The sequence below is a fragment of the Peromyscus maniculatus genome, chromosome 4 (assembly GCF_049852395.1).
Source record: "Peromyscus maniculatus bairdii isolate BWxNUB_F1_BW_parent chromosome 4, HU_Pman_BW_mat_3.1, whole genome shotgun sequence".
In the NCBI taxonomy this organism is placed as follows: domain Eukaryota; kingdom Metazoa; phylum Chordata; class Mammalia; order Rodentia; family Cricetidae; genus Peromyscus; species Peromyscus maniculatus.
The window spans coordinates 104,391,711-104,403,871 of record NC_134855.1 but is presented as its reverse complement, the minus strand read 5'-3'; the positions used below and the strand labels follow the sequence as shown (position 1 = coordinate 104,403,871).

Here is a 12,161-nt window from a genome sequence, read left to right as displayed (position 1 = left end):
GCCCCTATGAACCCTGGTTAGTTGATTCTGTGGGATGTGTTCTCTTGGTGTTCTCCACCCCTCTGGCTCCTACAATCCTCCCTCCCCCTCTTCCTCAGGATTCCCTGAGCTCCCAGCTCAGCCTACTCTTTGATTGTGGGTCTCTGCATCTGTTCTCAGCTGCTGGAGGAAGCTTCTGCTATGATGACTGGGTTAGGCGATCTGGGTGACTTTTTAACAAAGAGGTTTGATAAGATACTTTTTGCCGGGCGGTGGTGGCGCACGCCTTTAATCCCAGCACTCGGGAGGCAGAGCTAGGCGGATCTCTGTGAGTTCGAGGCCAGCCTGGACTACCAAGTGAGTTCCAGGAAAGGTGCAAAGCTACACAGAGAAACCCTGTCTCGAAAAAAAACAAACAAACAAACAAACAAACAAAACCAAAACCATAAAACAAAAGCCCCCCAAAAAAGAGACAAGATACTTTAAAGGGTTGCATTTAGTTCTTCTATGGCAAACCACACATGCATATATCTTAGAGATAAACATAATTAGGGATAAACATAAACAAGGTATATGGGACTGGAGAGATAACTCAGAGGTTAAGAGCACTGGCTGCTCTTCCAGAGGTCCTGAGTTCAATTCCCAGCAACCACATGGTGGCTCACAACCATGTATAATGAGATCTGGGGCTCTCTTCTGGGATGCAGGCAGAACACTGTATACATAATAAATAAATGAATCTAAAAAAAAAAGAACAAGGTACATCCTGACACTGACTTTTCTTGGGTTTGCACTTTGAGCTCTTTATTTGTAAGAGTTGAGCCTTAGGACGAGAGAATTCCGCTCCGAGGATCTGAGTTACACTAAGTGAGCAGCACAGATGGTACATCATTCAGGAGCCTCTTTCTCTATCCAAATTGTTGCCCATATAATGACTCCCGATCAACAAAACCAGCCTTACATTGGAATTTGTTAGAAATTGAGATTCTGATTCCAACTCTGGTGTGTGGGACCTGGAACTCAGGTGATTCTGTGTTCAGGTATGAGATGTGGCTCATTTAATGAGCCTTTCTTCCTCAATGGAGCAGGCAACACATAATTACTGCCCTGCTATGTACCAGGCACTGATGAGTCACTGGTGAGTGACATATACAGTCTCCTGTGTTCATGGAGCTTATAGCTTCATGGGCACATGAATTCGGAGCCAAAGGAAGCTAACAATGCCAGTGGAACACAGCACCAACCACACATGCACCGCCATCTGATGTTTCGTGTGTCCTGAGAGCCTGGAGCCAAGCTTGCTACACCAGAACCCTGTTGACTATCAGCCTCCCTCCCTCAGAACAGCGTGGGATGCTGTGAGGGAGGCTGCCTTTCCTGTTAGCTGTCTCATGATGGAGTCCACGCAGCCCACCAGCCATCATGATGATAATTGACAGAGAGTTGTAACATATGGTGAAGACTCCGGCCTTTGTCGGAAAGTCTTTCCAGCCACCTGTCCTTCGGGATCTGACCTGCCTTACCAGAGGCTTAGGTCACTCTTAGTTCATAGCAGCCCCCACTAAATGCTTTAATCTAGACATGGGACAAGAGACATGTTTATTAAATCATCTTATTAAATTTTATTAGATCATCTCCATCTCCATTTCTATAAGGATCCTCATTTCAGAGTTGATACCTCCTGGTTTCATCCCCACATTATCTGGGTTCATGTGGCAGCCCATTTTGGTATGGAACCATCTCTCTGCACACTGTGAAGATCTGTTGCTCTCATTGGTTTAATAAAGAGCTAAATGGCCAATAGCAAGACAGGAAGAGGTTAGGTGGGGCTTGTGGACAGAGAGAGAGCTCTCTGTGGATGAAGGAGAGTGGAGTCTCCAGGAGATCCAGGGAGAAGCAAGATGAACATTCCATGTTAAAGATAGGTACTAAGCCATGTGGTGGAACTTAGATAAGAAGTTTGGGTTAATTTAAGTTATAAGAGCTAGTTAGAAATATTAGCTTAAGTTAAAAACACTCACTTGTGCTTTCAAGTGAAGCTAGTGATGCTATTTCTTTTTTAAAAATATTTTATCTATTTTTTTGTATACAGTGTTCTGTCTGCATGCCAGAAGAGGTCACCAGACCTCATTATAGATGATTGTGAGCCACCATATGGTTGCTGGGAATTGAACTCAGGACCTCTGGAAGAGCAGCCAGTGCTCTTAACCCCTGAGCCATCTCTCCAGCCCCAGTGCTGCTATTTCTATGGGCACATTAAAAAAAAAAACCTCTTGTTAGTGTATATAAATTACATATAACAATGGGTTTCATTATGCCATTTTATACATACGTATATTTTGATCATGTTCATCTCATTATTCCTTGGTCTCCCTCTCATTCTGGCTGATACCTTTCTTCTCCCAAACTAGTGCCTTCTACTGCCCCCCCCATGTGTGTATGAGAGAGAGAGAGAGAAGGAGAGAGAGGGAGAGAGAGAGAGACAGACAGAGAGAGACAGAGAGAGAGAGGGAGGAGGGAGGCCCACTGGGTTTAACTAGGCTTGCTTACCGGAGCCTGGGTGATGTGTTTACAGCATGGACATTTGACAGCTGCACCAATGGAGAAAACGATCCTTTTCTCCTCCAGCCATCACCAACTGCCTATAAATCTTCAGAGAGGCATCGGGCTTTGTGAACCCTTCCCACCCACAACAGAATCGTGACAGGCTCCTTCTTGTGAGGTCTTTGCAGATAACTCTTATTGTGAGTTCATTTCATGGGCTCAGTGGCCATGTCATGTCTGGAAGACATCTGTTCCATCCATCATGTTCCATCCCTTCCCGTGGCTCTTCAATTCCTTCTGCACTTCCTTCCACCACGTTCCCTGAGCCTTGAAGAAGTTGAGGTAGATGTTACAGGTGTAAGAGGCACAGAGGTTCTTGTGCTCCCAGAGAAGCACTAGGGAAACCAGGAATGTTAACCATGCAGGGTTGTCTCTTCAAAGGGAGAGATATATAACCTGTTTTCAGCCCAGAAGGCTGGGAGCAGAGTGGTTAATAGCCTGGTGACCTTTGTGTTATCTGTATGACTGAGATCACACCAGATCTTTAAGATGTCACATATAATCAGTCTATAGAACCCATCTTTATGGAAGATGTCACATGTACTTTTACAAAGAGTTTTAATGTAGTCATGCCTTAAGCTTTATTGTGTGCTCAGGATTATATTATATCAAGAATTTTTTTTTTCAAATTGTGCCTAAAACAAACTGCTCAGTGTCAGACTCTGGAAGTTTGAACCAACACTGACTACCAAGTCGTATTGAACCGGACTTCCTTCTTGCCTCTCACAGACTGACACTCTGGGGCCAGGGTGGTTGCAGAGACTACCACATACAGGCATAGTCCTGACCTTGTGAAAGAAGAAAGACCAGTCTTTAAAACTGGTTATCCCTCACAGGTGACGGCTTACCCATGCAAACCCAGAGACTGCGGTCATTGCCTGGTGCCTCTGTCCACACAGTGGAGCTGTAGTGCTTGGCCTGAGTGGGGGACTCTGGGGGAAGTGGGGGGCGGAGGAGGCTCAGATGGCAGGGGTCTAAGGACATCAGCTCTTACTTTCTTTTTCTTTTTCTTTTTTTCCGAGACAGACAGGGTAATCTAAATCTAAAGCATGGGTCAGGGGAGGTCAGAGCCCAACAGGCTACAGTTGGAGGAGTTCTAATGCCCTGTCTAACAGTATAGATGGGATCCTATTACCTGAAAAGATACCCCTGGTGACAGAGGGTAACATCATCACTTTGACTTGCCTTTACTGGCAATCTGGTTTACTTTGACAGGGTTCCATAACACAAAACTCTCAAAAATAGTCTTGGGTTAAAATTCTCACTCATGGATCAATCTAGCAAGGGCAGGATTTTGTAAAATTTCCAGGTGCTGACAAATGGCAAGAATCATTCCAAATTATTGGGAAAATGCATAAAGATGTAATATATTCGTTCTAGTTGGCAGTCCTGAAGTTCCTTATGCATCTTAAGTGCTCAGGAAATGTGTAGTGCTCGACATAACAGAGGAGGTGATTTGCGTCAAAAGACTTCTTTCGCAGTCATCTGTAAGAATGGAGAGGGGCTGGAAGATGGCTTAGGCATTCAGAGCACTTGTTGCTCGTTCTGAGGACCTGGGTTCAGTTCCCAGCACCTACATGGTGGCTCACAACTATTGTAACTCCAGTTCCAAAGGATCAGACCCCCTCTTCTGACCTCGAGCAGCAGGCACCCACTTGGTGCACATACATTCAAGTAGGTAAAATATCCATTCAAACCAAATAAGTAAATCTAAAAACAAGAGTGGAGACAGTCCTAGAGAAGTGCCTAGCATTATTTTTAGTAATGTATCGGAGTAAGGGTGGCCACTTTTTTTTTTGTTTGTTTGTTTTAGGATTCCTGGGTACAGCTCCTGATCATTTTTTTTTTCTCCAGGTAAGCTTTATTTATTAAAGCACAAATAAAATGTCATCACATTTCAGCACAAGTAAAATAGCACCACACCACCCAATTAAATTTTTCCTTTATAAGATTTGCTGTGGTCTTGGTGTCTCTTCACAGCAATAGAAACACTAAGACAAGCATTAAAAGAGTTTAACAAGTGGTTGGAGAGATGGTTTGGTGGATGAGCACTTGTTGCTATTCCAGAGGACTTGGGTTCAATTTGCAACATCCATATGGTGGTTGAGGACCATCCTTAGCTCCAGTGCCAAGGGATCTGATGTTCTCTTCTGGCCCCCAAGGGTACCAGGCGCACATGCCAGACACAGATATACATGCAGGCAAAACACGCATACACATAAAATAAATAAACCTAGATGAAAGGACCAAGCAGATCCCATAACAGGCTGCTCAGTCTTCTCTCAGAGATCAGGCCTCAATTTCAGTTTCCTGAGACTTGAGCAAGCAGTTTCGGGGAAGGCCATGAACAAAAAAAAAAAAAAAAAAAAAAAAAACATAGTCCTTGCAATAGCTCCCTATCTGCATGTACTCTAACCGTTCAAGGTTCAGCCAATTGTTTACTGTCTGGGACCCCTCACCAACTTAGAGCTATGTGCGAGAGTCAAGGACAGAGCCTGGGCCCCTGAGTCAGCCCCCACAGTCAGTATGTGCCTCCATGGCAGCTCAAGGACTTGTCCAGGCTTGCCCCGAAATAATAACTCTCCTGGTCATTTGAGGCTGTCCTCCAGAAAGAAATCTCTGCTTCCTCTAAGCAGGCTAGGTGACCTGGGTCTCACTATCTGGATGTAGAATCAGGGACTGTGATATCCTGAGTAAGGTTAAGGACACATCCTGAGTGCATCACCCAAGGACCTACTTCTGAGACTGTCACAGCTGAGACTTGTGGCAATAAAGGAGTTGACTCAGGAAGGAAGGCAGCTCAGCGTAGGGACAAAGTGCGCCTCACAAAGTCCCAAACCCTCCTGGGCCAATGACTTCATGTCCTTGGACAGACTTGTGCTCAGGAGACTGACTGGGGAGCGGAATGAGTTTTCCGCTGGGAGGTGTAAGGCAGGGTCCCAGGTGTGTGTGAGCCTGGGATGGCCCTTGGACAGCCAGGCTCTTCTGCTCCATCGTTACATTTTGTTTGAGATGTTTAGAAGTTTCAAAATATTGGGGGCGATCACATGAAAAGGATCTGGATTTCCAGCTGGGCACGGTGGTGCGTGCTTGTGATCCCAGCAGGAACGGGGCTAAGGCAGGAGGAGGATGAAATTAAGGATGACTTGGGCTACACAGTGAGACCCTGACTCAGAATCAGTCTGTATTTTGTTTTCTGAACAATTTAGGGGAGTTTGTCAGAATCTGACCCAAATTTCTCTATGACAAGCTGAATAGTGGCTGTTCCCATGCTTGCTACTTCCACTGATGATCTCTCTCTCTCTCTCTCTCTCTCTCTCTCTCTCTCTCTCTCTCTCTCTCTCTCTCTCTCTCTTTGAGGCAGGGTTTCTCTGTGTAGTTTTGTTTCCTGTCCTGGATCTCACTCTGTAGACCAGGCTGGCCTTGAACTCACAGAGATCTGCCTGCCTCTGTCTCCTGAGTGCTGGGATTAAAGGCGTGTGCCACCACCGCCTGGCAATGATCTGTTTCTTTACTATAGCTTCTACAGGAGTCCTGAGGGCAAATATTCTTGCAACCCTTGAAGTATCTAAAAAGATACTTACTGAACATCTTTTAAGTGTGGAGTTAGGACACACCAGGCTCAGGCACCTGTGGTGGTTTGTGTGAGAATGACAGAAGGCCCCTCCATTCCTAGTTAGTTCTCTCCTCATGCTTGTAGATCAGATGTGAGCTCTCAGCTGCTGCCCCAGCCTACTGCCATGCTCCCACCACTGTGGTGGTATTGTGTTCCCCAAAATATTGTACACTCTAATAGACTTATCTGGGGTCAGAGACAGAACAGCCACTAGGTACAAAGGCTAGAAAATGGTGGCACACACACCTTTAATCCCTCTGGATCTCTGTGAGTTCAAGGCCACATTGGAAACAGCCAGGCATGGTGACACACACCTTTAATCCCAGAAAGCCAGCCTTTAATCCTAGGGAGTGATGGTAGAAAGCAGAAAGGTATATAAGGCGTGAGGACCAGAAACTGGAAGCATTTGGCCTGGTTAAGCATTCAGGCTTTTGAGCACAGTTCAGCTGAGACTCATTCTGGATGAGGACTCAGAGGCCTCCAGTCTGGGGAAACAAGACCAGCTGAGAAGTTGGCCAGGTGAGGTATCTGTGGCTTGTTCTGGCTCTCTGATCTTCCAGTGTGCACCCTAATACTTGGCTCTGGGTTTGTTTTATTAATAAAGACTCTTTAAGATTCCTGCTACACACCACGATGGTTATAGACCCTAGCCCTCTGAAACCGTGAGCCTCCAAATTCAACGCTTTCCTTTCTAAGTTGTCTTGGCCATGGTGTTTTGTTACAGTAGTAGAGGAGGAGCTAAGACAGAGCATTTCAGGACTACGCTGACATTTCTGGCTTTGGTTACTGTCTGCAGAGTGGCTAGGATGATTATGGGAGGGGAAGGTGGGCCCCCTACTTTGGAGCCGGATTCCCATCGTGTTATTGCTGGCCCACCCTCCCTCTCCTTTGCCGCTTCCTACCAAGATGAGCAGGACACCTGTGGCCAATGGCACTCTCTGTTTGGAATAACAGATGCGGAATTTGCATAGAATAGAGGAAGAAGCACAAGAGACAGCAAATTTCATATGTTAGTGTTAATATAGTTTATTATGTATTTAAAAAAATAAGGCCCTCTCTCCAAAAAGCTTCGTTTGCAAGGACAAATGGCAGGCGCACATTGAAAAATAATTATCTCTAAATCTTTTTACTTGCAAAGGTTCAGGTGTAATTAAAAAAAAACTGTCCTTTTAATGAATAATTTCCTTAAAAAATTGCACCTTATAATTGTCAATCAAATTAAAGTTGGATTATATCAAGTGGCTATGCTAGGTCTATTGAGTGTCTTTCTGGAAATGTTATGAGATAGTCATCTGGAAATATTCAGAGCTTTATGGTTTTATCACTTATGGCATTATAAATGTCCTCAGTCATGGGCACATAGGTTTTTGCTGTGTCATCCATGAAATACAAGGCATCTTTGATGACGGTGGGATTAAAGCCCTCTTCCATCAGGGTCACTTTCCGGTGTTTAAAAGTCCCAGTGATCTCAATGGTATCCTGAAAAAGATAGACAATCTATGTGTTAGTGGTGCTTTACAGTGAGTTAGGATGCAGGGTTAGGGTGGAGATGGTGGGGATTGGCAGCATGCTGGCTTCCTTTGTTGTGAGAGCTGATGAGTATATATCCACACTGCCATTTGCAGAAGCTCTACATGGGGGCCCTAAGTGAGGGATTTGTTTTACTTCCTTAGAGTAGTGGTTCTCAACTGGTGGGTTGTGATCCCAACAGGGGTCGCATATCAGATATCCTGCATATCAGCTATATATATTACAGTTCATAACAGTAGCAAAATTACAGTTATGAAGTAGCAACAAGAATAATTTTATGGTTGGGGGTCACCGCAACATGAGGAACTGTATTAAAGGGTCATAGCCTTAGGAAGGCTGAGAACCACTGACTAGAGGCCCCATGTGGAATGAAGAGCTGCCAACAGTGTGCAGACTATGAGCAGAGAGAGGGGCCTCTGGTAAGGTGGGCTATCCCGGCTGTGGGTGGAAGCTGGAGAGGGGTCATTTGTTCACAAGGGATTCCGTTTTCCCAGTCAGTTTATCTGGTAGCCTAGACTCCCTTCAATGTTATGAGACACGTCTGAAGACAGTTCATGTTTCTGTCTTTACCAGCTGCACGCAAAACAAATGCCAGCCCTTCATGGGCATTGACAGAAGTACCCCTAATGCATTCAACACTACTCAGGACCCCAGACTTTGTCAAGTCTTCAGTTACATAACCACAGGACTCAAAGTACTTAACGAGGACTGAGCCAACTCCAGTGACTGCTTGACACTTCCAAGTTACGACGATGCTCAGTTAAAATGTCCCCTATAGGAAGGGGTAGGGCCTCAGCAGATTTTGTATTCTCTAGAATTGGAAACAACACGGCTGTGGATGTATCTCAGTGGCAGAGTGCTTGGCTAGCATAAGAAGGTTCTGCATGCTAGCTGAAGCACAGGAAACAAGAAGAGTAAACCCAAAACGGCAGGGTTAGATAATTAATTTCTCCTTGAAGTGTCTTTGACACCTCATCAAACACTGACTCTGTTAGTTATTTGCCAAGGCTACAGGTGAATAAATTGGCCTGTCGTTTTAGTGGGGAAGAGATTTGGATTGGGTTTCTGTGTGCTCTGTTTCTGGTATTTCCCTGTTCTTACTGAACTACAGAACTTCTTCCTGAACTCTGTCTAGTGAGCATGGTAGAAATTTGGCAAATGTGATCACCATGGGAGAAGGGGGAGGTTCCCTAAGAAAGAGCCTGGGAGAGAACTGAACTTGGAAAGTGTCCTCACTTGTATTCTCAGGAACCGAGGCCTCGCGTAGCTGGGCAGGTACTCCGAGATGTGCTGAAAGAGCTTCTTTCCATTGAACTCGTGGTTTTCTTTTATCTTGATTGAGGCCATCCCAATTCGACCCTCATGACCTGGGAATAGAATAAGAAAACATCAGCTGGTACTTTCACTCACAAGGCTCTGCCAGGTCAGAGAACTATGGACAGCGGCAACCACAAACATTAGGTTTCTTTTGAATAGTTCCAACTTTTGTTTCAAACACATATGTTCACATTATTCTATGATGAATGCGTGATTACCAGGAATGTTAACCAATAGTAAAGTAACAAAACCAACAATAGATCTATGCTGACTCTTTAATAGTTGCCATGGCCTATACTCAGTGTATTCTTATTTAACCACAGCAACAACCTTAAGAAGAGGAGCAGATGTTACCCCCATCACTTCAAGGATGAAGAAACTGAGATTTAAAGGCATTCAGCAACTTGTCCAAGGTCATATAGCAAGGACCAGGCGCCATGAGAGACTGATGCAGGCAGGTTGGCTTGTGGCCATCACTGTTGTTCTTAGCCGCACAGAGCTGACTGAGACACCGACTGAACTTGGGGCTAAAGGGAATTTTTTGTCTGTTTTATTTTTTTGATTCCAGCAAAAGGTCTTGCTCCACCGTCATGAATAACTGAGCTGGGTTTGCCATTTAGTTTGCAGTGTTGGGTCCGATATGTGCCGTGGACACAGATACCGCCTCTGAGACATCCTTATTCACTCAAAGCTCCCAGCAGCTTTTTCCTTCTCTGTATTTCAGAGAGGCTGCAGGGCAGAGGGGCGGAGACAGGCACAGAGAGAGCTGTTGTGTGTCCTTCCATTCATGCCCAGTACTCTCAAGGGATCGTACACCACACAGAGAAAACCGATCCGAAAGCAGGGCTGTTAGTGGAGAGGTGATTAGAACAATTACCATTGTTTGCTTGTGAGGACAGTAGTAATTAGGTATTAATATATTTTCTACCTGATCCAGCAGACCCAGTGGGAGTCCGGGTCCACTTCCCTGAACTACTTAGCTGTAATCAGATAGGAAGGAGCCGTCCTCGTCACCTGGGCCCCAGCGTTTGAAATCTCTCCCATGGTGATTATATGTTTACCTATTGCTCTAAAGAAGGCAAAAACAAAAGGATATTTTTTTAAAAAAAAGAGGTACTTCCTTAGTTTCCCTCTGACCTGAAGGAGAGGGCAGGGAGCCAGATGGTGGTGGCACACGCCTTTAATCCCAGTACCCAGGAGGCAGAGGCAGGTGGATCTCTGAGTTCGAGGCCAGCCTGTTCTACAGAGTGAGTTCCAGGACAGCCAGGGTAACCACAAGGAGAAACTCTGTCTCAAAAAAAAAAAAAAAAAGGGTGGGGGGTGGGGGGAGGACGTCCCTCATACCTGAGTCAGGAACTCAAATATCCCTAGTAAGTTGCTCTTAGAATTATGGGGGAGCTGGTGCAGCAGATATATTCTGCACTGACTGACTCCACCCCTTGCTGTGGTAGTGACAGTGCCTGATCCAGAGGGAGGTGGGCCTGTTGGTCCCAGGCCTCTGCACTGACTCCTGGAGGTTGCCTTTGAGTAATTCAGCTCTAGGAAGAAGGTTTAGGCTAGGGCTTGAGAGCTGTATTGTCTAATACAGCACCCATTGCCCACGTTACCGTTATTAAAACTAAAACTCAATTATGATTAAGTGAAAGGAAAAATTTATTTTTCCAGTTGTACTACCCATATTTTCCATACTCAGCAGTGACTGTTAGCTACTCCACTGGATACTTTCATTAACACAGAAAGTTTTTCTGAGAACCGGAACTTCTAGAGAGTATGGGACTGTTCTTGTGTGATGCCTGCATTCTAGGTCCCAAAGAAGACGTTCTTCCCTGGTGCAAAGGTGGTAACAGGCTCACAGCCACGGCCGGTGCATGCACACTAGGCCACAGCCACGGCGGGTGCATGCACACCTGACCACAGCCACAACTGGTGCATGCACACCTGACCACAGCCACGGCCGGTGCATGCACACTAGGCCACAGCCACGGCGGGTGCATGCACACCTGACCACAGCCACAACTGGTGCATGCACACCTGACCACAGCCACAACTGGTGCATGCACACCTGACCACAGCCACGGCGGGTGCATGCACACCTGACCACAGCCACGGCGGGTGCATGCACACCTGACCACAGCCACGGCGGGTGCATGCACACCTGACCACAGCCATGGCGGGTGCATGCACACCTGACTTGAGAGGGGCCTGCTGTGTTCCCAGGCTTGGGTTAGCTGTCTACCACGGCTCAGATGCCAGATGGTAGTCAGAGTGACACGGAGAATATGGGGATGGGGAGCGGGGACTTTAGAGTTCATTTTTTTTTATTTTTATTTTTTGGTTTTTTTGAGACAGGGTTTCTCTGTATAATTTTGGTGCCTATCCTGGATCTCACTCTGTAGCTGGCCTCGAACTCACAGAGATCCGCCTGCTTCTGCCTCCCGAGTGCTGGGATTAAAGGCGTGTGTCACCACCGCCTGGCTAGAGTTCATTTTTAATCTTCCACTGCTGTAAGAATTCTTTCAGAATTCTCTGATGGAAGAGGGTCTAACATCTTTTTACATGCCCAGCTGGTGACCACCCAACTCTGGAAACAAGTCCATTTGACGGTTGGTCCCTCTGGCTATGGGGGTTTCCAGGATGATGTCCTCTTCCTGATCATTTCAAACTGTTTCAGGTGGGCTGCTGAACAGCACTGAACACAGCCGCTCCCTGTTCTGACTGCCTAGGGAGGGCCTCTTCCTTCTTCTACGCCCTGACTGCCAACCCTGGCTGACAGCTCACTCGGAAGATTCTAGATCCCAATTCTAGAAGTTCTGATGCATTAGCTCTGGGATTTACGAACTTCCCCAGGTGACTGTGAGATTGGCCACGTTTTGAGAAAGGCTCCAGTGCTTTTCATACTTCAGTGGGATTTTTGTTGTACTTTTTTTTTTAAAGATTGGATCTCACTATGTAGCCCAGGCTAGTCTGGAATTCACTACCTAGCTCTGGCTGACCTTGAAGTGACTTATACTTCAGTCCACTGAGGGCTGAGATCACAATTGTACGCCATCATGTCTGTATTTTTTTTAATTGTATAAAATATGAAATTCATCATCTTCACCACTTCAGTGGTGTT

The 12,161-nt window shown here is 45.9% G+C and overlaps 1 protein-coding gene across 1 annotated transcript in view; it reads right to left on the bottom strand.

The window, feature by feature from the left end:
- Positions 1-7,200: 7,200 nt before the first annotated feature.
- Slc27a2 (solute carrier family 27 member 2) overlaps positions 7,201-12,161 on the bottom strand; it is a 40,421-nt gene continuing 35,460 nt past the window's right edge. Inside the window, exons 9-10 of the mRNA XM_006986475.4 lie at positions 8,966-9,096; positions 7,201-7,678 (exon numbers count right to left, since the gene is read on the bottom strand). Of these exons, the coding sequence (XP_006986537.3) occupies positions 7,502-7,678; positions 8,966-9,096 (308 nt within the window). The 3' untranslated portion in view covers positions 7,201-7,501. The remainder of the gene's footprint in view (positions 7,679-8,965; positions 9,097-12,161) is intronic.